The following is a 27996-nucleotide window of genomic DNA, read 5'->3' as shown; positions in this document are numbered from 1 at the left end:
CTCAGGGTAGATTGGAGCAGGAGAAAGATGGAAACGATCAAGTCCATCTCCATTGAAAGACGGTGTTCCTCCACGTTCCCTGCCTTCCTCCTCCCAGTACTGTGGTAGTTAGTAGCCGTAGTCTTCAGTGCATCGCAGCAGAGAGAGGACCCTAGAACAGGGACATCATGAGTTCCTCTGCAGGTTTGTTGTCTCTCACAGATCGTACACGTTTCCATGAGGTGGCACCCAAAAACAGGAAGGAAGACCGACGGGAAGTTGGATATCCAAAAGATTTTAAAAAACACAGAAGGGTGGAGTAACATCAAAAGGGGAGGGGCGACGGGGACGGGGGTCTCATCTGATCTGCAGAGGAGAGAAACAGTATAGCTGTTGTGTTTAGTATGACTAGTCAAACAAACGTTTCATCCAAGCCATTTCTCCTCCTGCTTTCAGTCAGTACAACCAATTCATCTCAAACACATGTGAAGTAGCTAACATTATACTTGGTAAGCATTCCTCAAAATACATTTCAACCTCAAAAGAACTTGTCCGGTTAAATAAACAAATAAAATAAATAAATAAATAAATAAACTCTTCATTTCCAAGCAGTGCCTCTGCCTCGCTTGCGGTTTTGAAGGACATTCTGAAAAATATTCGATGTCAAAATGGCTTTCTAAAATAAATTTGATTGATGAGACCGTCTCACCTCTGTTCCTCGTCCTCACAGCTTGACCTCCTCTCCATTCTCACTGTGGTACTCTGCAACATACAGGCTCTTGTCTATGCTGCCGGGGATGGGCCTGATCTCTGTTCCCAGCTGTTCCTCGATGCCCTTGAGATTGAAGCGGTCATCGTATGTGATCAGGTTGATGGCCAGACCCAGGTGACCAAAACGACCTGGAGGGGGTGAGTAGTCAAGGTTAAAACTGACGATAATCTCCTTCAAAATGACATTTTATTAAGTCCTGCTTGAGAAAAGCCCGGGGTTCTCACCTGATCTGCCGATGCGATGCAGGTATGTCTCTCCCAGCTTGGGGAAGTCAAAGTTGATCACAACATTTACGGCCTGAATGTCGATACCTCTCGTGAAAAGGTCTGTGCAGACGAGATTCCGGCAGAGGCCGTTTCTGAAGTCGTGGAACACTCTGTTACGGTGCTCCTGTAGAGAGACAGACAAGTAGACTAAATTAACCATGGTCATGTTGGGTAGGGTCAAAACAGAATGAAAGTCTGGTACTGTCTAATCTGGTCCAAAGAAAGGCTTGTTCTCCAGGGTGTCGTCCTAATAAAACCACGAAGACTGGGGCCCCGAGCCTGGCACACCACGAAGACTGGGGCCCCGAGCCTGGCACACCACGAAGACTGGGGCCCCGAGCCTGGCACACCACGAAGACTGGGGCCCCGAGCCTGGCACACCACGAAGACTGGGGCCCCGAGCCTGGCACACCACGAAGACTGGGGCCCCGAGCCTGGCACACCACGAAGACTGGGGCCCCGAGCCTGGCACACCACGAAGACTGGGGCCCCGAGCCTGGCACTACCCATCGGGCAGTGGCTCAGTTGGTAGAGCATGGTGTTTGATTCCCACGGGGGACCAGTACGGAGAAGAAAAAAAAATTATGAAATGTATGCATTCACTACTGTAAGTCGCTCTGGATAAGAGCGTCTGCTAAATGACTAAAATGTAATGTCTGTGGTCTAAAGTAGTGCACTACGTAGGGTCCATTTGGGATGCTAAGCTTAGTCAGCTGCTCCAGGGGTAGTGAGGAAGCAGTAGAAACACACTAGGACCTGGGGCTGACCTGTCTCATCTTGGCATGGATATAGAGACACACTAGGACCTGGAGCTGACCTGTCTCATCTTGGCATGGATATATTAACACACTAGGACCTGGAGCTGACCTGTCTCATCTTGGCATGGATATATTAACACACTAGGACCTGGAGCTGACCTGTCTCATCTTGGCATGGATATATTAACACACTAGGACCTGGGGCTGACCTGTCTCATCTTGGCATGGATATAGAGACACACTAGGACCTGGGGCTGACCTGTCTCATCTTGGCATGGATATATTAACACACTAGGACCTGGGGCTGACCTGTCTCATCTTGGCATGGATATATTAACACACTAGGACCTGGGGCTGACCTGTCTCATCTTGGCATGGATATATTAACACACTAGGACCTGGGGCTGACCTGTCTCATCTTGGCATGGATATATTAACACACTAGGACCTGGGGCTGACCTGTCTCATCTTGGCATGGATATATTAACACACTAGGACCTGGGGCTGACCTGTCTCATCTTGGCATGGATATATTAACACACTAGGACCTGGGGCTGACCTGTCTCGTCTTGGCATGGATATATTAACACACTAGGTCCTGGGGCTGACCTGTCTCATCTTGGCATGGATATAGAGACACACTAGGACCTGGGGCTGACCTGTCTCATCTTGGCATGGATATATTAACCTGTTGGGGCTAGGGGGCAGTATTTTCACGGCTGGATAATTTTTTTTGCCCGATTTAATCTGGTTACTAATCCTACCCAGTAACTAGAATATGCATATACTTATTATATATGGATAGAAAACACCCTAAAGTTTCTAAAACTGTTTGAATGGTGTCTGAGTATAACAGAACTCATTTGGCAGGCAAAACCCTGAGACAGATTCTAACAGGAAGTGGATACCTGATGTGTTGAATTGACTTTAAGCCTATACCATTGAAAAACAAAGGGGCTGAGGAATGTTTTGGCACTTCCTATTGCTTCCACTAGATGTCACCAGCCTTTACAAAGTGTTTTGAGTCTTATACTGTGAGATCTGACCGAACAAGAGCCTTGGAACGGTGATGGGCCATTAGACCCCTGGCGCTCGAGTTGATGGTGGGTACTCTCGTTCCGAAACGTTTTAAAAGAGATCCCAATCGTCCGCCTTGAATTTTATTCATGTTCTGGTTAAAAAAGGCACTAATGATTTAAGCTATACAACGTTTGACATGTTTGAACGAACGTAAATATATTTTTTCCCCTCGTTCATGAAGACAAGTCCGGCTGGCTTAGATCATGTGCTAACAACACGGAGCTTTTTGGACATAAATGATGAGCTTTTTTGAACAAAACTACATTCGTTATGGACCTGGGATTCCTTGGAAGTGACATCTGATGAAGAGAATCAAAGGTAATGGATTATTTACATAGTATTTTCGATTTTAGATCTCTCCAACATGGCGGTTAGTCTGTATCGCAAAGGGTATTTTTCTGGACGCAGTGCTCAGATTATTGCAAAGTGTGATTTCCCAGTAAGGTTAATTTTAAATCTGGCAAGTCCATTGCGTTCAAGAGATGTAAATCTATAATTCTTTGAATGACAATATAATATTTTACCAATGTTTTCTAATATTAATTATTTTGTTGTGATGACTTGACTGCCAGTATTGGAGGGAAACGATTTCCTGAACATCAACGCCATAGTAAAACGCTGTTTTTAGATATAAATATGAACTTGATAGAACTAAAAATGCATGCATTGTCTAACATAATGTCCTAGGAGTGTCATCTGATGGAGATTGTAAAAGGTTAGTGCATAATTTTAGCTGATTTTATGGTTTTGGTGACGCCTGTCTTTGAATTGATAATACAATACACACAGCTATTGTCAATGTACTCTCCTAACATAACCTAACTTTATGCTTTCGCCGTAAAACCTTTTTGAAATCGGACAACGTGGTTAGATTAAGGAGATGTTTATCTTTCAAAGGGTGTCAGATAGTTGTATGTTTGAAAAATTTGAATTTTGACATTTATTTGGTTTCAAATTTGCCGCTCTTGAAATGCACCTGCTGTTGATAGGGTGCGCCACGGGTGGCACGCTAGCGTCCCAAATAGCCCCAAGAGGCTAACACACTAGGACCTGGGGCTGACCTGTCTCATCTTGGCATGGATATATTAACACACTAGGACCTGGGGCTGACCTGTCTCATCTTGGCATGGATATATTAACACACTAGGACCTGGGGCTGACCTGTCTCATCTTGGCATGGATATATTAACACACTAGGACCTGGGGCTGACCTGTCTCATCTTGGCATGGATATATTAACACACTAGGACCTGGGGCAGAACTGTCTCATCTTGGCATGGATATAGAGACACACTAGGACCTGGGGCTGACCTGTCTCATCTTGGCATGGATATAGAGACACACTAGGACCTGGAGCTGACCTGTCTCATCTTGGCATGGATATATTAACACACTAGGACCTGGGGCTGACCTGTCTCATCTTGGCATGGATGTAGAAACACGAGTAGCCCAGCTGAGATATCTTCTTGGCCAGCAGCTCCACCCTCTGAGACGAGTTACAGAAGATTATAGACTGGTTGATCTGGAGCTGCATGGGGAGAAAGGAAACAGAAAATAATAATTGAATAGACATACAAGTGTATATAGACAGTGGCTTCAGAAAGTATTCACACCACTTGAATTTTTACACTTAGTTTCGTTAAAGCCTGAATTTAAAATGAATTAAGTTGAGATGCACAAACGGACACGTTTTCATTTTAGTCATAAACAAATGTATGGAAGCAGTGCCTTCCCACACAGCTGCAGTTCTGCACAAGACAACCGTTAGACCCGATGGCGCCCTTTCCCCCAGCCGGCGCGCCCCTTCCCCCAGCCGGCGCGCCCCTTCCCCCAGCCGGCGCGCCCCTTCCCCCAGCCGGCGCGCCCCTTCCCCCAGCCGGCGCGCCCCTTCCCCCAGCCGGCGCGCCCCTTCCCCCAGCCGGCGCGCCCCTTCCCCCAGCCGGCGCGCCCCTTCCCCCAGCCGGCGCGCCCCTTCCCCCAGCCGGCGCGCCCCTTCCCCCAGCCGGCACCGACATGACATTGCCTACAAGCAGTGGTGTAAAGTACTTAAGCAACAATACTTTTTTGGGGGGGGGGGGTATCCGTACTTGAATTATTAATTTTTTTTACTTCACTACATTCCTAAAGACAATCATGTACTTTTTACTCCATACATAATTCCATGACCCCAAAAGCACTCGTTACACTTTGAATGCTTAGCAGGAGAGGAAAACGATCCAATTCACACACTGAGAACATCCCTGGTCATCCCTACTGCCTCTGATCTGGAGGACTCACTAAACACACATGCTTTGTAAGTGATATGAGTGTTGGACTGCGCCCCTGGCTAACTGTAAATAAAACTAAATGGTCCGGTCTGGCTTGCTTAATATCAGGAATTTGAAATGAGTTACACTTCCATTAACTTTACGGAAGGTATACAGACCCCTTAAATTTTTCAACATTTTGTTATGTGACAATCTTATTCTAAAACTGATTAAATGAATTTATTTCATCAATCTACACACAATACCCCATAATAACAAAGCAAAAACAGGTTTAGAAATGTTTGCAAATGTATAAAAAAAAGTGACAAGTATTCAGACCCTTTGCCATGAGACTCGACACAGCTCCAGTGCTTACTGTTTCCATTGATCATCCTTGACATGTTTCTACAAATTGATTGGAGTCCACCTGTGGTAAATTCAATTGATTGGACATGATTTGGAAAGGCACACACACCTGTCTATTTAAGTTCCCAAAGTTCTCAGCGCATGTCAGAGCAAAAACCAAGCCATGAGGTTGAAGGAATTGTCCGCAGATCTCCAAGACAGGATTGTGTTAACCTCTCTGGCGCATGTGGGACGAACTCGTCCCACCTACGTAACAGCCACTGAAATCCAGTGGCGCGATTTTTGAATCGTTAGAAATACTATTACTTCAATTTCTCAAACATATGACTATTTTACAGCTATTTAAAGACAAGAATCTCGTTAATCTAACCCCACTGTCCGATTTCAAAAAGGCTTTACAACGAAAGCAAAACATTAGATTATGTCAGCAGAGTGCCCAGCCAGAAAAAATCAGACACCCATTTTTCAAGCTAGCATATCATGTCACATAAACCCAAACCACAGCTAAATGCAGCACTAACCTTTTATGATCTTCATCAGATGACACACATAGGACATTGTGTTATACAATACATGCATGTTTTGTTCAATCAAGTTCATATTTATATCAAAAACCAGCTTTTTACATTAGCATGTGACGTTCAGAAAAAGCATAACCCCCGCAAACTTCCGGGGAATTTACTAACAGTTTGCTAAATTACTCACGATAAACGTTCACAAAAAGCATAACAATTATTTTAAGAATTATAGATACATTACTCCTCTATGCACTCGATATGTCCGATTTTAAAATAGCTTTTCGGATGAAGCACATTTTGCAATAATCTAAGTACATTGCCCGGCATCACAGGGCTAGCTATTTAGATACCCGGCAAGTTTAGCCTTCACCAAAATCACATTTCCTATAAGAAAAATGTTCTTACCTTGCTTGTTCTTCGTCAGAATACACTGCCAGGACTTCTACTTCAATAACAAATGTAGGTTTGGTCCCAAATAATCCATCGTTATATCCAAACAGCGACGTTTTGTTCGTGAGTTCTAGACACTATCAGAATGCTTCTTCACGGTGTCGCGCATGGTGCATTGGCGTGACAAAAATGTCTAAATATTCCATTACCGTACTTCGAAGCATGTCAACCGCTGTTTAAAACCAATTTTTATGCCATTTATCTCGTAGATAAGTGATAATATTCCGACCGGGAGTATGCATTGAGCCTAAACAGCCGAATAAAATTTATCCTCAGGAGCGACTCGTGCACGCGCCTCATTCAAAGGTCCTCTGAGCAGCCACTTACAAAAGGTGATAATGTGTTTCAGCCTGAGGCTCCCTCGTAAACCTTCAGTTATTTCCCGGGCTCTGAGAGCCTATTGGAGCCCTGGGAATTGTCACGTTACAGCTAAGATCCTTACTTTTCAATAAAAAGATGCAAGACGCACGACTCCTTGTCAGACAGGGTACTTCCTGCTTGAAACCTTGTCAGGTTTTTGCCTGCCATAGGAGTTCTGTTATACTCACAGACACCATTCAAACAGTTTTAGAAAATTCAGTGTTTTCTATCCAAACCTGAACAATAATATGCATATTCTAGCTTCTGAGTTGGTGTAGGAGGCAGTTAAAAATGGGAACATATTTTTTCCAAAATTCTCAATACTGCCCCCTATCCTCAAAAGGTTAAGCACTGATCTGGGGAAGGGTACCAAAACATTTCTGCGGCATTGAAGGTCCCCAAGAACACAGATGCATCCAGCATTCTTAAATGACCGCCAAGACTCTCAAAGAGCTGGCCGCCCGCCCAAACTGAGCAATCGGGGGAGAAGGGCCTTGGTCAAGGAGGTGACCAAAAACCTGATGGTCACTGACAGAACTCCAAAGTTCCTCTGTGGAGATGGGAGAACCTTCCAGAAGGACAACCATCTCTATAGCACTCCATTAAATCAGGACTTTATGGTAGGGGCCAGATGGAAGCCACTGCTCAGTAAAAGGCACACGACAGCCCGCTTGGAGTTTGCCAAAAGGCACCTAATGGACTCTGACCATGAGAAACAAGATACTCTGGTCTGATGTAATCAAGATTGAACTCTGAAAGATTACACGGAGCAAAGTACAGCGAGATCCTTCATGAAAACCTGCTCCAGAGCACTTGGGATCTCAAACTGGGGCGAAGTTTCACCTTCCAACAGGACAACAACCCTAAGCACACTGCCAAGACAACACAGGAGTGGATTCAGGAAAAGAGGCGATCATCCAGAGGCAGCGCTCCTAGTGGTCAGAGAATTTAATGCAGGGAAAACTAAAAACCGCTTTACCTTGTTTCTACCAGCATGTTACATGTGCAACAACCAAAGGAGAGAAAAAACTAGACCTTTACACCACACAAAGACCTGCACAAAGCTCTCCCTCGCCTTCCATTTGGCAAATCTGACTAATTCTATCCTCCTGATTCTTGCTTACAAGCAAAAACTAAAGCAGGAAGTACCAGTGACTCGCTCAATACAGAAGTGGTCAGATGACACAGATGCTACGCTACAGGACGGTTTAACTAGCACAGACTGGAATATGTTCCAGTCTTTTGCTGATGGATTTGAGTAAACCACCTCAATCACTAGCTTCAAGTGCATCAATGACGTCGTCCCCACAGTGACCGTACGTATATACCCCAACCAGAAGCCATGGATCACAGGCAACAGCCGCACTGAGCTAAAGGCTACAGCTATCGCTTTCAATGAGTGGGACTCATTAACCAAAGCTCATAGCTAAGCTAAGGACCCTGGGACTAATCACTTCCCTCAGCAACTGGATCCTGGAGTTCCAGATGGAAGGGTAGGTGCCACGCTGATCTTCAACACCAGGGTGCCTCAGGGGTGCGTGCTTAGTCCCCTCCTGAACTCCCTGTTCACCCATGACTGCATGGTCAAGCACGACTCCAACACCATCATTAAGTTTGCTGACAACACAGTGGTAGGCCTGATCACCGACAACGATGAGACAGCTTATAGGGAGGAGGTCAGAGACCTGGCAGTGAGGTGCCAGGATAACAACCTCTCCCTCACCGTGATTAAGGCAAAGGAGAACATTGTGTACAACAGGAAAAGGAGGACAGAGCACGTCCCATTCTTATCGACGGGGCTTTAGTGGAGCAGGTTCAGAGCTTCAAGTTCCTTGGTGTCCACAAAATATCATGGTCCAAACACACCAAGACAGCCGTGAAAAAGGGAATGACAATGCTTATTCCCCCTCAGGAGACTGAAAAGATTTGGCATGGATCCGCAGATCCTCAAAAACTTCTACAGCTGCACCATCAAGAGCATCCTGACTGGTTGCATCACCGCCTGGTATGGCAAACTGCTCGGCCTCCGACCGCAAAGCACTAGAGGATAGTGCGTACGGCCCAGTATATCACTGGGGCCAAGCTTCCTGCCATCCAGGACCTCTATACCAGGCGGTGTCAGAGGAAGAACAGTTCTCAAATCGTCATACAAAGACTCAATCATGGACACTACCATGTTGTGCTGCTGCCATGCTATGTTGTCGTCTTAGTTCTCTTTGTGTAGTGTCGTCTCTCATTGTGTTTTGTCCTATATTTTTAATCCCAGCCCCCGTCCCCACATGGTCTTTTTCCTATTGGTAGGCCGTTATTATAAATAAGAATTTGTTCTTAATTGACTTGCCTAGTTAAATAAAGGTTGAGTATTTTTTTTATATATAAATAAATGTATATACCAGGCGGTGTCAGACACAAAAAAATTGTCAAGGACTCCAGCGACCCTAGTCATAGACCTCTACGAACCCACGGCAAGCGGTACCAGAGAGCCAAGTCTAGGTCCAAAAGGCTTCTAATCAGCTTCTACCCCCAAGCCATAAGACTCCTGAACACTTAATCAAATGGCTACCCGGACTATTTACATTGTCCAACCTCCCATTTTTCCGCTGCTGTTACTGCATAGTCACTTTACCTCTACCTACATAATACCTCAACTAACCTGTGACTCTGTACCGGTACCCCCTGTATATAGCCTCCACATTGACTCTGTACCGGTACCCCTTGTATATAGCCTCTACCTTGTACCAGTACCCCCTGTATATAGCCTCCACATTGACTCTGTACTGGTACCCCCTGTATATAGCCTCCACATTGACTCTGTACTGGTACCCCCTGTATATAGCCTCCACATTGACTCTGTACTGGTACCCCCTGTATATAGCCTCCACATTGACTCTGTACCGGTACCCCCTGTATATAGCCTCCACATTGACTCTGTACCGGTACCCCTGTATAAAGCCTCCACATTGACTCTGTACCAGTACCCCCTGTATATAGCCTCCACATTGACTCTGTACCAGTACCCCCTGTATATAGCCTCCACATTGACTCTGTACCAGTACCCCCTGTATATAGCCTCCACATTGACTCTGTACCGGTACCCCCTGTATATAGCCTCCACATTGACTCTGTACCGTAACACCCTGTATATAGTCTCCACATTGTACCGGTACCCCCTGTATATAGCCTCCACATTGACTCTGTACCAGTACCCCCTGTATATAGCCTCCACATTGACTCTGTACCAGTACCCCCTGTATATAGCCTCCACATTGACTCTGTACCAGTACCCCCTGTATATAGCCTCCACATTGACTCTGTACCGGTACCCCCTGTATATAGCCTCCACATTGACTCTGTACCGTAACACCCTGTATATAGTCTCCACATTGACTCTGTACCGGTACCCCCTGTATATAGCCTCCACATTGACTCTGTACCGGTACCCCCTGTATATAGCCTCCACATTGACTCTGTACCAGTACCCCCTGTATATAGCCTCCACATTGACTCTGTACCGGTACCCCCTGTATATAGCCTCCACATTGACTCTGTACCGGTACCCCCTGTATATAGCCTCCACATTGACTCTGTACCGGTACCCCCTGTATGTAGCCTCCACATTGACTCTGTACCAGTACCCCCTGTATATAGCCTCCACATTGACTCTGTACCAGTACCCCCTGTATATAGCCTCCACATTGACTCTGTACCAGTACCCCCTGTATATAGCCTCCACATTGACTCTGTACCGTAACACCCTGTATATAGCCTCCACATTGACTCTGTACCGTAACACCCTGTATATAGCCTCCACGTTGACTCGGTACCGTAATACCCTGTATATAGCCTCCACATTGACATTGCCTTGCTATTGTTACTCTAATTATTCTTTACTTTTCTATGTTGTTTTTATTTCTTTTGTACTTCAGTTTATTTGCTGGTTAGTAATCCAACGCTCTAACCACTAGGCTACCTGCTGGTTACTAGTCCACCGCTCTAACCACTATGCTACCTGCTGGTTACTGGCCCAACGCTCTAACCACTAGGCTACCTGCTGGTTACTGGCCCAACGCTCTAACCACTAGGCTACCTGCTGGTTACTAGTCCAACGCTCTAACCACTAGGCTACCTGCTGGTTACTAGTCCAACGCTCTAACCACTAGGCTACCTGCTGGTTACTAGTCCAACGCTCTAACCACTAGGCTACCTGCTGGTTAGTAATCCAACGCTCTAACCACTAGACTACCTGCTGGTTACTAGTCCAACGCTCTAACCACTAGGCTACCTGCTGGTTACTAGTCCAACGCTCTAACCACTATGCTACCTGCTGGTTACTAGTCCAACGCTCTAACCACTATGCTACCTGCTGGTTACTAGTCCAACGCTCTAACCACTAGGCTACCTGCTGGTTACTAGTCCAACGCTCTAACCACTAGGCTACCTGCTGGTTACTAGTCCAACGCTCTAACCACTAGGCTACCTGCTGGTTACTAGTCCAACGCTCTAACCACTAGGCTACCTGCTGGTTACTAGTCTAACGCTCTAACCACTAGGCTACCTGCTGGTTACTAGTCCAACGCTCTAACCACTAGGCTACCTGCTGGTTACTAGTCCAACGCTCTAACCACTAGGCTACCTGCTGGTTACTAGTCCAACGCTCTAACCACTAGGCTACCTGCTGGTTACTAGTCCAACGCTCTAACCACTAGGCTACCTGCTGGTTACTAGTCCAACGCTCTAACCACTATGCTACCTGCTGGTTACTGGCCCAACGCTCTAACCACTAGGCTACCTGCTGGTTACTGGCCCAACGCTCTAACCACTAGGCTACCTGCTGGTTACTAGTCCAACGCTCTAACCACTAGGCTACCTGCTGGTTACTAGTCCAACGCTCTAACCACTAGGCTACCTGCTGGTTACTAGTCCAACGCTCTAACCACTAGGCTACCTGCTGGTTAGTAATCCAACGCTCTAACCACTAGGCTACCTGCTGGTTAGTAATCCAACGCTCTAACCACTAGGCTACCTGCTGGTTAGTAATCCAACGCTCTAACCACTAGACTACCTGCTGGTTACTAGTCCAACGCTCTAACCACTAGGCTACCTGCTGGTTACTAGTCCAACGCTCTAACCACTATGCTACCTGCTGGTTACTAGTCCAACGCTCTAACCACTATGCTACCTGCTGGTTACTAGTCCAACGCTCTAACCACTAGGCTACCTGCTGGTTACTAGTCCAACGCTCTAACCACTAGGCTACCTGCTGGTTACTAGTCCAACGCTCTAACCACTAGGCTACCTGCTGGTTACTAGTCCAACGCTCTAACCACTAGGCTACCTGCTGGTTACTAGTCCAACGCTCTAACCACTAGGCTACCTGCTGGTTACTAGTCCAACGCTCTAACCACTAGGCTACCTGCTGGTTACTAGTCCAACGCTCTAACCACTAGGCTACCTGCTGGTTACTAGTCCAACGCTCTAACCACTAGGCTACCTGCTGGTTACTAGTCCAACGCTCTAACCACTAGGCTACCTGCTGGTTACTAGTCCAACGCTCTAACCACTAGGCTACCTGCTGGTTACTAGTCCAACGCTCTAACCACTAGGCTACCTGCTGGTTACTAATCCAACGCTCTAACCACTAGGCTACCTGCTGGTTACTAGTCCAACGCTCTAACCACTAGGCTACCTGCTGGTTACTAGTCCAACGCTCTAACCACTAGTCTACCTGCTGGTTACTAGTCCAACGCTCTAACCACTAGGCTACCTGCTGGTTACTAGTCCAACGCTCTAACCACTAGACTACCTGCTGGTTACTAGTCCAACGCTCTAACCACTAGGCTACCTGCTGGTTACTAGTCCAACGCTCTAACCACTAGGCTACCTGCTGGTTACTAGTCCAACGCTCTAACCACTAGGCTACCTGCTGGTTACTAGTCCAACGCTCTAACCACTAGGCTACCTGCTGGTTACTAGTCCAACGCTCTAACCACTAGGCTACCTGCTGGTTAGTAATCCAACGCTCTAACCACTAGGCTACCTGCTGGTTACTAGTCCAACGCTCTAACCACTAGGCTACCTGCTGGTTACTAGTCCAACGCTCTAACCACTAGTCTACCTGCTGGTTACTAGTCCAACGCTCTAACCACTAGGCTACCTGCTGGTTACTAGTCCAACGCTCTAACCACTAGACTACCTGCTGGTTACTAGTCCAACGCTCTAACCACTAGGTTACCTGCTGGTTACAAGTCCAACGCTCTAACCACTAGGTTACCTGCTGGTTAGTAATCCAACGTTCTAACCACTAGGCTACCTGCTGGTTAGTAGTCCAACGCTCTAACCACTAGGCTACCTGCTGGTTAGTAATCCAACGCTCTAACCACTAGGCTACCTGCTGGTTACTAGTCCAACGCTCTAACCACTAGGCTACCTGCTGGTTACTAGTCCAACGCTCTAACCACTAGGCTACCTGCTGGTTACAAGTCCAACGCTCTAACCACTAGGCTACCTGCTGGTTACAAGTCCAACGCTCTAACCACTAGGCTACCTGCTGGTTACTAGTCCAACGCTCTAACCACTAGGCTACCTGCTGGTTACTAGTCCAACGCTCTAACCACTAGGCTACCTGCTGGTTACAAGTCCAACGCTCTAACCACTAGGCTACCTGCTGGTTACAAGTCCAACGCTCTAACCACTAGGCTACCTGCTGGTTACTAGTCCAACGCTCTAACCACTAGGCTACCTGCTGGTTACTAATCCAACGCTCTAACCACTAGGCTACCTGCTGGTTACTAGTCCAACGCTCTAACCACTAGGCTACCTGCTGGTTACTAGTCCAACGCTCTAACCACTAGGCTACCTGCTGGTTACTAGTCCAACGCTCTAACCACTAGGCTACCTGCTGGTTACTAGTCCAACGCTCTAACCACTAGGCTACCTGCTGGTTACTAGTTCAACGCTCTAACCACTAGGCTACCTGCTGGTTACTAGTCCAACGCTCTAACCACTAGGCTACCTGCTGGTTACTAGTCCAATGCTCTAACCACTAGGCTACCTGCTGGTTACTAGTCCAATGCTCTAACCACTAGGCTACCTGCTGGTTACTAGTCCAACGCTCTAACTACTAGGCTACGCTGCCGCCCCCAAATGTGGAATAAGTCCTGAATACTTTCTGAAGGCACTGTAGCAGCTTGTTTCAGATCTTTATCCCTGACCTAATCCATCAATTTAGGTCCATCTACTAGGCTACCATTCATCAGTGACGTTACGTTTGATGTGGACGCTCCGAGGTATGCGTTGAAATTCGCTAAGCAGTGTGCTTTGAAACAGTGTGCAGATGCCTTGAAATCACTATCAGAAGGACGTGATCAACGACACCCAAAGCTTCGTTTTGTCGAACAACCACCCGAGTAGTTTGGTAGAAGATAGAAGGGCAACGCTGAGCTACAGGGTGTGGGGACTTCAGAATCATTTAGATGCTTTAAATTATTTTCACCAGCAGGTGCCACTAGTGGAGATGACTACACAATAGCTGTTCACCAATTTTGGAAAAATAATTTGGCAAACAGTTTTTCCTATCCTTTTTCCTCACATCAGTGGTATCAAGTGAAGTGCTGCCATCCAACATGGAGGGAAATAGTACTACAACTACTGGGGGGGGGGGGGCAGCGCTCAGCCGATTGGGTCAGCTACAACTTCAGATGGTTGAGAGAAAAAACCAACAATATGCCAACAAAGGACAGAGTCAGCTGGGGGGGGGGCAGGCAGGCAAAGGACAGAGTCAGCTGGGGGGGGGCAGGCAGGCAAAGGACAGAGTCAGCTGGGGGGGGCAGGCAAGCAAAGGACAGAGTCAGCTGGGGGGGGCAGGCAAAGGACAGAGTCAGCTGGGGGGGGCAGGCAAAGGACAGAGTCAGCTGGGGGGGGCAGGCAAAGGACAGAGTCAGCTGGGGGGGGCAGGCAAAGGACAGAGTCAGCTGGGGGGGGGGCAGGCAGGCAAAGGACAGAGTCAGCTGGGGGGGGGCAGGCAAAGGACAGAGTCAGCTGGGGGGGGGCAGGCAGGCAAAGGACAGAGTCAGCTGGGGGGGGGCAGGCAGGCAAAGGACAGAGTCAGCTGGGGGGGGCAGGCAAAGGACAGAGTCAGCTGGGGGGGGCAGGCAAAGGACAGAGTCAGCTGGGGGGGGGCAGGCAGGCAAAGGACAGAGTCAGCTGGGGGGGGGGGGCAGGCAGGCAAAGGACAGAGTCAGCTGGGGGGGGGGGGCAGGCAGGCAAAGGACAGAGTCAGCTGGGGGGGGGGGGCAGGCAGGCAAAGGACAGAGTCAGCTGGGGGGGGCAGGCAGGCAAAGGACAGAGTCAGTTGGGGGGGGCAGGCAGGCAAAGGACAGAGTCAGCTGGGGGGGGCAGGCAGGCAAAGGACAGAGTCAGCTGGGGGGGGCAGGCAGGCAAAGGACAGAGTCAGCTGGGGGGGCGGGCAGGCAAAGGACAGAGTCAGCTGGGGGGGCAGGCAGGCAAAGGACAGAGTCAGCTGGGGGGGGCAGGCAGGCAAAGGACAGAGTCAGCTGGGGGGGGCAGGCAGGCAAAGGACAGAGTCAGCTGGGGGGGGGCAGGCAGGCAAAGGACAGAGTCAGCTGGGGGGGGGCAGGCAGGCAAAGGACAGAGTCAGCTGGGGGGGGGGCAGGCAGGCAAAGGACAGAGTCAGCTGGGGGGGGGGGGCAGGCAGGCAAAGGACAGAGTCAGCTGGGGGGGGGGGGCAGGCAGGCAAAGGACAGAGTCAGCTGGGGGGGGGGGCAGGCAGGCAAAGGACAGAGTCAGCTGGGGGGGGGCAGGCAGGCAAAGGACAGAGTCAGCTGGGGGGGGGCAGGCAGGCAAAGGACAGAGTCAGCTGGGGGGGGGCAGGCAGGCAAAGGACAGAGTGAGCTGGGGGGGGCAGGCAGGCAAAGGACAGAGTCAGCTGGGGGGGGGCAGGCAGGCAAAGGACAGAGTCAGCTGGGGGGGCAGGCAGGCAAAGGACAGAGTCAGCTGGGGGGGGCAGGCAGGCAAAGGACAGAGTCAGCTGGGGGGGGCAGGCAGGCAAAGGACAGAGTCAGCTGGGGGGGCAGGCAGGCAAAGGACAGAGTCAGCTGGGGGGGGGGGCAGGCAGGCAAAGGACAGAGTCAGCTGGGGGGGGGGGGCAGGCAGGCAAAGGACAGAGTCAGCTGGGGGGGGGGGCAGGCAGGCAAAGGACAGAGTCAGCTGGGGGGGGGGCAGGCAGGCAAAGGACAGAGTCAGCTGGGGGGGGGCAGGCAGGCAAAGGACAGAGTCAGCTGGGGGGGGGACAGGCAGGCAAAGGACAGAGTCAGCTGGGGGGGGGGCAGGCAGGCAAAGGACAGAGTCAGCTGGGGGGGGCAGGCAGGCAAAGGACAGAGTCAGCTGGGGGGGGGCAGGCAAAGGACAGAGTCAGCTGGGGGGGGCAGGCAAAGGACAGAGTCAGCTGGGGGGGGCAGGCAAAGGACAGAGTCAGCTGGGGGGGGCAGGCAAAGGACAGTCAGCTGGGGGGGGCAGGCAAAGGACAGTCAGCTGGGGGGGGGCAGGCAAAGGACAGTCAGCTGGGGGGGGGCAGGCAAAGGACAGTCAGCTGGGGGGGGGCAGGCAAAGGACAGTCAGCTGGGGGGGGGGCAGGCAAAGGACAGTCAGCTGGGGGGGGGGGCAGGCAAAGGACAGAGTCAGCTGGGGGGGGGGGGGGCAGGCAAAGGACAGAGTCAGCTGGGGGGGGGGGGGGGGCAGGCAAAGGACAGAGTCAGCTGGGGGGGGGGGGGCAGGCAAAGGACAGAGTCAGCTGGGGGGGGCAGGCAAAGGACAGAGTCAGCTGGGGGGGGGGCAGGCAAAGGACAGAGTCAGCTGGGGGGGGGGCAGGCAAAGGACAGAGTCAGCTGGGGGGGGGCAGGCAAAGGACAGGGTCAGCTGGGGGGGGGCAGGCAAAGGACAGAGTCAGCTGGGGGGGGGGCAGGCAAAGGACAGAGTCAGCTGGGGGGGGGCAGGCAAAGGACAGAGTCAGCTGGGGGGGGGGCAGGCAAAGGACAGAGACAGCTGGGGGGGGGGGCAGGCAAAGGACAGAGTCAGCTGGGGGGGGGGGCAGGCAAAGGACAGAGTCAGCTGGGGGGGGGGGCAGGCAAAGGACAGAGTCAGCTGGGGGGGGGGGCAGGCAAAGGACAGAGTCAGCTGGGGGGGGGGGCAGGCAAAGGACAGAGTCAGCTGGGGGGGGGGGGCAGGCAAAGGACAGAGTCAGCTGGGGGGGGGGCAGGCAAAGGACAGAGTCAGCTGGGGGGGGGGCAGGCAAAGGACAGAGTCAGCTGGGGGGGCAGGCAAAGGACAGAGTCAGCTGGGGGGGGGGGGGCAGGCAAAGGACAGAGTAAGCTGAGGGGGGGCAGGCAAAGGACAGTCAGCTGGGGGGGGCAGGCAAAGGACAGTCAGCTGGGGGGGGCAGGCAAAGGACAGAGTCAGCTGGGGGGGGGCAGGCAAAGGACAGAGTCAGCTGGGGGGGGGGGGGGGGGCAGGCAAAGGACAGAGTCAGCTGGGGGGGGGGGGGGGCAGGCAAAGGACAGAGTCAGCTTTGCTCTGTAGTGTAGGGTTTAGGGGCCGTTGATGGGTACCTACCCTGGAAAATGTCTTGAGACAGTGGACATTGTCTCTAACGTAAGCATAATACTGGGTGACCCCCCCCCCCCCCCCCCTCGGGGTCAGGGTACAAGGGGTTTTAACAGTGATGGTACTCACCCTGGAGAAGAGTGTGTTGAGACAGTGGACCTTCTGTCTCTCCGTAACGTAGGCATAATACTGGGTGACCCCCTTCAGGGTCAACTCCTCCATCAGGTTGATCTCGTAGGGCTTGGACAGATGGGAGTTCTGAGACACAGGAAATAACAGCTTCACATCAGACAGCATTGAGATTGTTTATGAGGGTGCTCTCGTCAAGACCCAACTAACTACGTTGTTGTTCGTAAGCAGAACGACGTCCCGTTGTTTGTCCACAATTATTATTTGAACTATAACAACAATATACAAAGCAAGACAATGGAAAGACCTTTAATATTCTATTACAGAGTCAAAATTCACAACTTAAGCGTTTTACTGCTCATACAAGCAGGACTGTATAAATCAATACAGGACCTTCTTTGTTCACAGACCAAACTATGATCTAGGCTAGTCCAACCCCAAAGGTCCCCACCCCATTAATCAGAATCCAGAATTTACCATGAACTTCTGCACGCTGAGAGGAAAGGTAGCAGAGTAGAGCAGAATCTGTCTCTGTTTGGGTAGGTAGCTCAGTACCTCTTCCATCATCACCACAAAGTCCTGGGACAACAGCTTGTCTGCCTGGTGGGGGGGACAGACAGACGGACGGAGACAACGACATAATGGATCTTACAGTTGACTGGTAACTTTGCCCAACTACAGGTAAAGTAAACAGGTAACAGTTCTGTTGGAGACACCGAGACGAAAGGAACACAGCTCACCTCATCCAAAACCATCATCTGAACCTGATTGACTTTGGCCACACCCTTCTTAATGAGGTCCAGGATCCTCCCAGGGGTGGCAATCACAACATGAACTACAGACAAAATAATTATTATAAAAACAAATCACAACGTGAACTACAAAAGAATAACACAATTGAAAAGATAAGCCTAGTATCACCATACATTTGAGACTTGAGTCAAGATGACTTGTTCATTGAATAACACCAAAGTCACGTTTAAATCTAACTGGCTCTTGGCCAGGTGAGGTGTACCTGTCTCGTCAAGCCTCATGATGTCATCGCGGAGGTTGGTGCCGCCCGTTGTGGCCATGACTTTGACACCTCCCATGTGTTTGCTGATCTGGATACAGATCTGGCTCACCTGCAAAGCCAGTTCCCTGGTGGGAACGATGCCCATAGCTATTGGAGGAGAGAACCATATATTTGATCATTTATCTCTAAGTATTCAGACCCCTTGACTTTTTTTTTACACATACGTTACAGCCTTATTCTAAAATTTAGTCAATAAAATAAATCCACAGCAATCTACACACATTACCCTATAGTGAAAAAGCAAAAAATTGTGGATTTTATTCTTCTAATTTATATATTTCTTATAAACTTAAATATCACATTTACAGAAGTATTCAGTCCATTTACTCAGTACTTTGTTGAAACACCTTTGGCACCGATTAAAACCTTGGCACATGCGCCAAATACAGTGAACTGCTTACTTACTTACAAGCCCTTAACCAACAACACAGTTCAAAACATAAATCTTTAATGAGCAACAATAAAATAACAGTAGTGAGGCTATATACAGGGGGTACCGGTACAGAGTCAATGTGGAGGCTATATACAGGGTGTTACGGTACAGAGTCAATGTGGAGGCTATATACAGGGGTACCGGTACAGAGTCAATGTGGAGGCTATATACAGGGTGTTACGGTACAGAGTCAATGTGGAGGCTATATACAGGGTGTTACGGTACAGAGTCAATGTGGAGGCTATATACAGGGGGTGCCGGTACAGAGTCAATGTGGAGGCTAAATACAGGGGGTACCGGTACAGAGTCAATGTGGAGGCTGTATACAGGGGGTACCGGTACAGAGTCAATGTGGAGTCTATATACAGGGGGTACCGGTACAGAGTCAATGTGGAGTCTATATACAGGGGTACCGGTACAGAGTCAATGTGGAGGCTAAATACAGGGGGAACCGGTTAGTCGACATAATTGGGGTAATATGTACATGTAGGTAGAGGTAAAGCGACTATGCATGGATAATAAACAGAGCAGCAGTGTAAAAGGGGTGGGGACAAAGGAAATAGTCCAGGTAGTCATTTGATTAACTGTTCAAGAGTCTTAAGTCTTGGGGGTAGAAGCTGTTAAGCCTTTTGGACCTAGACTTGGCGCTCCGGTAATGCTTGCCGTGCAGTAGCAGAAAGAACAGTCTATGACTGGGGTGGCTGGAGTCTTTGACAATTTTTTGGGCCTTCCTCTGACACCGCCTAGTATAGAGGTCCTGGATGGCAGGAAGCTTGGCCCCAGTGATGTACTGGGCCGTACGCACTACCCTCTGTAGTGTCTTGCGGTCGGAGGCCGAGCAGTTACCATACCAGGCGGTGATGCAACCTTTCAGGATGCTCTCGATGATGCAGATGTAGAACTTTGAGGATCTGGGGACCCATGCCAAATCTTTTCAGTCTCCTGTGGGGGAATAGGCGTTGTCATGCCCTCTTCACAACTGCATTGGTGTGTTTGGATCATGGCAGCGGTTTTTTTTGGCAAGGAAAATAATCGGATATCGGCCACAAATGTAATATCGGTGCATCACTAGTTGTTACCTATCCTTACCACCTGGGGGCGGCCCGTCAGGAAGTCCAGGATCCAATTGTAGAGGGAGGTATTTAGTCCCAGGGTTTTGAACTTACCGATGAGCTTTTAGGAACTATGGTGTTGAACGCTGAGCTGTAGTCAATGAATAGCATTCTCACATAGGTGTTCCTTTTGTCCAGGTGTGAAAGGTCAGTGTGGAGTGCAATAGAGATTTTATCATCTGTGGATCTGTTGGGGCGGTATGCAAATTCAGTCTTTGTTCTGTATTGATGCTTTGCCTGTTTGATGGTTCGTCGGAGGGTATAGAGGGATTTCCAATAAACGTCAGGGTTAGAGTCCCGCTCCTTGAAAGCGGTATCTCTAGCCTTTAGCTCAGAGCGGATGTTGCCTGTAATCCATGTGTTCTGGTTGGGGTATGTACGGTCACTGTGGGGACGACATCGTCAATGCACTTCTAGATGAAGCCAGTGACTGATATGGTGTACTCAATGTCATAGGAAGAATTGTGGAACAGTCTTCTTGGGTTTGACACTACAAGCTTGGCACACCTGTATTTCGGGAGTTTCTCCCATTCTTCTATGTAGATCATCTCAAGCTCTGTCAGGTTGGATGGGGAGCGTTGATGCACAGCTATTTTCAGGTCACTAAAGAGATGTTCAATCAGGTTCAAGTCCTGGCTCTGGCTGGGCCACTCAAGGACATTCAGGGACTTGTCCCGAAGCCACTCCTGCGTTGTCTTGGCTGTGTGCTTAGGGTCATTGTCCTGTAGGAAGGTGAACCTTCGCCCCAGTCTGAGGTCCTGAGTGCTCTGGAACAGGTTGTCATGAACGATCTCTTTACTTTGCGCCGTTCATCTTTCACTCGATCCCGATTCTTCTTCCAGTCCCTGCCGCTGAAAAATATCCACACAGCATGATGCTGCCCCCATCATGCTTCACTGTAGGGATGGTGCCAGGTTTCCTCCAGACGTGACGCTTGGCATTCAGGCTAAAGAGTTTAATCAGACCAGAGAATCTTGTTTCTCATGGTCTGAGAGTTTTAGGTGCCTTTTGGCAATCTCCAAGCAGACTTCATCAGGCCACTCTACCATAAAGGCCTGATTGGTGGAGTGCTGCAGAGATGGTTGTCCTTCTAGAAGGTTCTCCCATCTCCACAGAGGAACTCTAAATCTCTGTCAGAGTGACCATCAGGTTCTTTGTCACCTCCCTGACCAAGGCCCTTCTACCCCAACTGCTCAGTCTGTCCGGGCAGCCAGCTCTAGGAAGAGTCTTGGTGGTTCCAAACTTCCATTTAACAATGGAGGCCACTGTGTTCTTGGGGACCTTCAACGCTGCAGAAATGTTTTGGTACCCTTCCCCAGATCTGTGACTAGACACAATCCGGTCTCGGAGCTCTACAGACAATTCCTTTGACCTCATGGCTTGGTTTTTGCTCTGACATGCACTGTCAACTGTGGGACCTTATATAGACAGGTGTGTGCTTTTCCAAATCATGTCCAATCAATTGAATTGACCACAGGTGGACTCCAATCAAGTAGTAGAAAGATTTCAAGGATGATTAATGGAAACAGGATGCACCAAAGCTTCATTTCAAGTCTAAAAGCAAAGGGTCTGAATACTTATGTAAATACGTTTTATAAAAAATGTTATAGATTTGCAAAGAAAGGGGTCTGAATACTTTCCGAAGGCACTGTATTATATCATGCAGAGGCCTACACAGAGGTCCTAGCCTGCAGGCCAGCTCTCTGTTGGATCCATGTCCACAGCTGGACCACAAGACACGGATGAAAGTAAGGTTGGAATAAGACATCAGACTATAAACTACTACACTGTAGCAGTTACAGATCCATACAGCCTCCATCCTACTAAACTACACTGCAGCAGTTACAGATCCATACAGCTATGGAGCCTCCATCCTACTAAACTACACTGTAGTAGTTACAGATCCATACAGCCTCCATCCTACTAAACTACACTGTAGCAGTAACAGATCCATACAGCTATGGAGCCTCCATCCTACTAAACTACACTGTAGCAGTAACAGATCCATACAGCTATGGAGCCTCCATCCTACTAAACTACATGTCCACAGCTGAACCACAGAACACAGATAGAAGGCAGGTTGGGGGGGACGACTACATTAGTCTATACAAAGATCAGACTAGTCTGGCACTTTCACAAATCAGCCTTTTCAATTCTACTGAAGACAAGTTGGTCTACTGAGACCCAAAGGAAGGCAAGGTAATGATTGACATATGTGCACAGGATCCAAGTGTCTCACATCTGTTTAAAAACAAAGGCAACGGTCATAGGGTGAGATGTCTCACCTTGTATGCAGTCCTTCTTCAGGTCAATGCGCTCCAGGAGAGGAATGAGGTAGGCTCCGCTCTTTCCTGTCCCGTTCTTGGCCCTGGCCAGAATGTCCCTCCCAGACAACGCTATGGGGATGCTCTCCTCCTAGAGAGGAAGGCAACAAGTTAAGAGTCCACTAATCCCATCGAGAACCCAGGGGCCTTGAGGTCTGCCTGAGTCCCAAATGGCATTTCATTACCTATATTACTGCCACAGACAAAAGTACGTTTTACATTTTAGTCATTTTAGCAGATGCTCTTATCCAGAGCGTCTTACAGTAGTGAAAGCATACATTGCATTTCATGCATATTTTTTTTTTTTTTTGTACTGGCCCCCCGTGGGAATCGAACCCACAACCCTGGCGTTGCACACACCATGCTCTACCAACTGAGCCACAGGGAAGACCGTAGTGCATTACATAGGGAATAGGGCTCCATTTGGAACACCTCTACACCTTGCTGGTGGTCATCCTTCCCCTCCTCTAATCAGAGATTCATTCAGACCTCTGCTGAGACACCAGGTGAGTGGAATCTCTCGGCCAATCAGTGTCATTCCATTCAAATCAACCAACGAACTACCAAAGAGAACAGAGAAGCAGCAGCACTGCAGCTCTCAGGGCTCAGATTGGACCACTCCCCCCCCCCACCACCACCCATTTGGTCCTTATCTTTAATCACTAACGGTTACAGATCCATACAGCGAAGGAGCCTCCATCCTACTAAACTACACTGTAGCAGTTACAGATCCATACAGCCTCCATCCTACTAAACTACACTGTAGCAGTTACAGACCCATACAGCTATGGAGCCTCCATCCTACTAAACTACACTGTAGCAGTTACAGATCCATACAGCTATGGAGCCTCCATCCTACTAAACTACACTGTAGTAGTTACAGATCCATACAGCCTCCATCCTACTAAACTACACTTCCAGAGTTACTCTTACACAGGTGTTAGGGGCTTTGCTAGATAGCTAATTAACATAGGTGGTCGCCTCGTCTTCCGTAAACAACGGGTGTAACATGATACGGCCATGTGGGAACACTGACCCTATCAAGGTATGCATCACTTTAACTTTCTATTTTATTCACACACACACACCGATATGAAAGGTAAAGGTCCATATGCTTCCAAAACCGTACCGCAACCATTATGTGTTAATGTTCAGATTGAGTGGCGGCGCTGTTAATTAACCAAACTCCCCCTTTACAGAAGACACCTTCTCCAATGGCTCTTGGGTAATGAAATAGAACAGAGTCATGAACAAGAGCTAATAGACATACCATGCAGTCAGTGTCCTGGATGCAGCTGCTACGTAGCACTTTAGCTCTTAGCGTACCTGGATCGGAGAGGGTTTCTCCCAGCCCATCTCAAAGATTCCCATCAGCAGCTCCCTCTTCAGGCAGTAGTCTTCAAACTCATTGCCTTTAGTTGCCGTTACGTCCTGTTGTACATCGGATCAACATTGAATCAACTTAACATTAGAGGCTTTATAATGAGAGAGAACCTGAGATAAGAATCTGACTACTACTGCCCTAGTGTAACATAAGAACCTGACTACTACTGCCCTAGAGTAACATAAGAACCTGACTACTACTGCCCTAGTGTAACATAAGAACCTGACTACTACTGCCCTAGAGTAACATAAGAACCTGACTACTACTGCCCTAGAGTAACATAAGAACCTGACTACTACTGCCCTAGAGTAACATAAGAACCTGACTACTACTGCCCTAGAGTAACATAAGAACCTGACTACTACTGCCCTAGAGTAACATAAGAACCTGACTACTACTGCCCTAGAGTAACATAAGAACCTGACTACTACTGCCCTAGTGTAACATAAGAACCTGACTACTACTGCCCTAGTGTAACATAAGAACCTGACTACTACTGCCCTAGAGTAAAATAAGAACCTGACTACTACTGCCCTAGAGTAACATAAGAACCTGACTACTACTGCCCTAGAGTAACATAAGAACCTGACTACTACTGCCCTAGAGTAACATAAGAACCTGACTACTACTGCCCTAGTGTAACATAAGAACCTGACTACTACTGCCCTAGAGTAACATAAGAACCTGACTACTACTGCCCTAGAGTAAAATAAGAACCTGACTACTACTGCCCTAGAGTAACATAAGAACCTGACTACTACTGCCCTAGAGTAACATAAGAACCTGACTACTACTGCCCTAGAGTAACATAAGAACCTGACTACTACTGCCCTAGAGTAACATAAGAACCTGACTACTACTGCCCTAGAGTAACATAAGAACCTGACTACTACTGCCCTAGAGTAACATAAGAACCTGACTACTACTGCCCTAGAGTAACATAAGAACTTGACTACTACTGCCCTAGTGTAACAGAGATAAGAACCTGAATACTACTGCCCTAGAGTAACATAAGAACCTGACTACTACTGCCCTAGAGTAAAATAAGAACCTGACTACTACTGCCCTAGAGTAACATAAGAACCTGACTACTACTGCCCTAGAGTAACATAAGAACCTGACTACTACTGCCCTAGAGTAACATAAGAACTTGACTACTACTGCCCTAGTGTAACAGAGATAAGAACCTGACTACTACTGCCCTAGAGTAACATAAGAACCTGACTACTACTGCCCTAGAGTAAAATAAGAACCTGACTACTACTGCCCTAGTGTAACATAAGAACCTGACTACTACTGCCCTAGAGTAAGAGATAAGAACCTGACTACTACTGCCCTAGTGTAACATAAGAACCTGACTACTACTGCCCTAGAGTAACATTAGAACTTGACTACTACTGCCCTAGTGTAACAGAGATAAGAACTTGACTACTACTGCCCTAGTGTAACAGAGATAAGAACCTGACTACTACTGCCCTAGAGTAACATAAGAACGTGCCTACTACTGCCCTAGAGTAACATAAGAACGTGCCTTAAGCTCACTCCAAAGCCAACTTGAAATGTTGCCAGAGGCGCTATCGAATTGGATCCTTTTCTATAGCTTAACTGGTTTGTACATTGTCAAGCGGGCAGTCACGCGTGTTGGCCAGACAGAGGACCCTGTTTCAAGCCCAGTCAGAGGCAGCTTCAGGGACGCAGCGCAAAATGCTAAGCTAGCACTCTTTTTGCTAATGCTAAGCTACTCTCTCTTTATGTAGTGTTGTGTTGTCTCGCTTGTTGTGATGTGTGTTTTGTCCTATATTTATATTGTATTTATTTTTAATGCCAGGCCCCCGCTCCCGCAGGAGGCCTTTTGGTAGGCTGTCATTGTAAATAAGAATTTGTTCTTAACTGACATGCCAAGTTAAATAAAGGTTAAATAAATAAAAAAGCACACAGGCCCTTAACACTAGACCACGGCAATAACTACAACAGTTTAAACTACATTTGATTCAAAAGGGAACATGTCTTTACCGAAGTTCTCATCCTCATGTCTTTTGGAGGGAGCGTCAAATTCCTCTTCCAGTCATCTCCAGGCCTGTGGAAAAATATGAGTTATGAGTACCATCCCTCAAAAAAAAGAGAGAACACTCGAGAGCCATTCTGTCGCTGTAAATTAACTAGGGACTCACTTGATGACAGTATTGGCTGTGGGGTTAGCTTTAGCCAGTTGGGTGCTGCTAGGCCCAGTACCGTTGTTGATTGTGCTGGAGGCCTGCTTCATCTGGCCGGGCTGCTGTGTCTGATGACTGCCTCCTCCGCTGCCCTGCCCTCCTGCAGGCTTCCCCACCGGGCCTCGGAGCTGGCCATTCTGGTTGGAATGGCCCAGTATCACTGGGTTCTGGGTACTGGCGGTACTCATGGCTTGGGCTAGTCTATCCTATCCACAAAGGGCGCGTGATACAGTTCTTATTCTGATTGTGGTGGTGGTGGGGGGGATAAATCTTGAGGAATAGTCTGACTTCTCACGGGGCTGTTATCCAAAGCAAATGTAATTAGATAGAAGCGATTGCCTCCTCTCCTGTTCCTCAATAGTATTGTTCTTTGTGGAACATCTCATCCAAAAAAATGTCAACAAAATGACTGACACAAGCAACAACAAAAAGAAAAAGCAGAAACTCTGGTCTATTGCCCGCTTGGTGTGGCATAGGGTTAGAAGAGCACCTTAGGCCAGAGGCTGCTGCATGGTCACACCTGTCTTAAATACTTCCATCCCCACAAAATGTTCACCCTGAGGTAGAGAAGGAAAGTGTCACACAGGGTTTAGACATGTTATCACGGAAGACTTTATTCTAAATACAAAAATTGTTTTAAAAAAAACAACAAAAAACAAGTAAAGTGAGGTAGCTAACTTAACTAGTTATCAAGTTCAGTTCACAGCGGAGTTGTAGCTAGTTATTTAACGTAGCTAATCACTAACTAACGCCTTAGCACTAGTTGCTAGTTGGTAAGCTAGCCCGACGGTTTAGCCAGCTACAAGTTAACTAGCCGGGAGTGGTGCGTTTAATAAATACTCTCACTAGTAGCTTAATTGCGGCATGTATTTATTTAAAAACGTACACATACAGACCCCCAAAAAATGTTGTCAAAACGTGGTACACCTTTAATTAAGGCGTTAGAGATAGTATCTAACGAGCCGTGTTAGCTAGCTACCGGTTAGCAGACGTTTGGCTAACTAGCTAACGTTAACTAGGGAGTTTCTCCTAGCCACCGTGCTTTCTACATCTGCATGACTTGCTGTTTGGTATTTTTAAGGCTGGGGTTTTCGTTTCGGTATAAGCATTTTGTGACATCTGCTGATGTAGAAAGAAAGGGCTTTATAAATGTAAATACATTTGATTGATAACGTTAGCTAGCTAGTTAGCGGCGCGGCCAAAAAAAAAAAGTGCATTTATGCCAGGTGGATATTTAGACTAAAGTCAACATAAATCACATTTAGAAACAATTTGTTAAAGTATTAAAACAAACATCACTTTCCCGACGTAGTTACCTACGTTAGTTAGCGACCTAGCTAACGCTAACTAAATGTTAGCTAGCTAGCTATTTTGCTAGCTAAGGTTAAAACCAGAAGGAAACGCAGCACAAAACATTGTAAAAAAAAAAATTCTAATAAGATATGCCAAACCACCCCACATAGAAATATTGATCGGTACATGTATATCAGGTGAAATATAATCTACAAGAAGAGGATTAAGTGAACAGTTACCGCGGATTGTTGATATTATCTGTTGGTTTTTTTGTTGGACTTGTCAGCTGTTATCTGTAAAGCTACTGGTTTGGTCTAAACAGAAAGCCCAAGATGGCCTCCCCTCCTATTTCAACCCTCCCACTGTCCGTCATCATCACCTGATTCAAAACCAGAAGAACCACCTGAAGAACCACCTGAAAAAAAAAACATTTTCTTTATTACACATGCAACAATAACTTATTTACTAGCATTCTTCACAATATTCAGCAAATTAAATACTTCTCAGTATCGCAGCCTAGCAAATCCCCTTTTCCTTCAGATGTAGTTTGAAACTGCATGCATGTGTTTTCATTTGTCCTCTTGTCACCCATATGCACCACACACGTAAAATACACTTCTG

The 27996-nt window shown here is 48.0% G+C and overlaps 1 protein-coding gene and 1 long non-coding RNA gene across 2 annotated transcripts; both read right to left on the bottom strand.

Annotated features, from left to right (window-relative positions):
- Positions 1-11: 11 nt before the first annotated feature.
- ddx6 (DEAD (Asp-Glu-Ala-Asp) box helicase 6) lies at positions 12-27940 on the bottom strand. The gene is made up of 14 exons (XM_029773941.1): positions 27876-27940; positions 27615-27790; positions 26041-26639; positions 25883-25946; positions 23812-23916; positions 22447-22576; positions 18557-18703; positions 18282-18376; positions 18019-18141; positions 17542-17670; positions 4267-4383; positions 976-1141; positions 689-879; positions 12-345 (listed from the first exon to the last, which is right to left on the bottom strand). The coding sequence occupies exons 3-13, from the start codon at positions 26268-26270 to the stop codon at positions 704-706; spliced, it is 1482 nt and encodes a 493-aa protein (XP_029629801.1). The 5' UTR covers positions 26271-26639; positions 27615-27790; positions 27876-27940; the 3' UTR covers positions 12-345; positions 689-703.
- Positions 2333-4272, bottom strand: LOC115206733 (uncharacterized). Its single transcript, XR_003880857.1, has 3 exons — positions 4217-4272; positions 3896-4066; positions 2333-2463 (listed from the first exon to the last, which is right to left on the bottom strand). It is a non-coding gene; the product is annotated as an uncharacterized LOC115206733 (long non-coding RNA).
- Positions 27941-27996: the final 56 nt, after the last annotated feature.

The sequence above is a fragment of the Salmo trutta genome, chromosome 13, assembly GCF_901001165.1.
Source record: "Salmo trutta chromosome 13, fSalTru1.1, whole genome shotgun sequence".
Classification (NCBI taxonomy): Eukaryota; Metazoa; Chordata; class Actinopteri; order Salmoniformes; family Salmonidae; genus Salmo; species Salmo trutta.
Note: the sequence above shows the minus strand (reverse complement) of the source record. Positions and strands in the feature narration are given on the sequence as shown.

What these genes read in the sequence shown, in the direction of transcription:
- ddx6 (XM_029773941.1), bottom strand. Translation starts at nt 26,270, where the DNA reads ATGAGTACCGCCAGTACCCAGAACCCAGTGATACTGGGCCATTCCAAC. An exon ending in ACAGCCAATACTGTCATCAA is followed by an intron (nt 25,947 to 26,040) that starts GTGAGTCCCTAG and finishes ATTTTTCCACAG; the next exon opens with GCCTGGAGATGACTGGAAGA. An exon ending in ACATGAGGATGAGAACTTCG is followed by an intron (nt 23,917 to 25,882) that starts GTAAAGACATGT and finishes GATGTACAACAG; the next exon opens with GACGTAACGGCAACTAAAGG.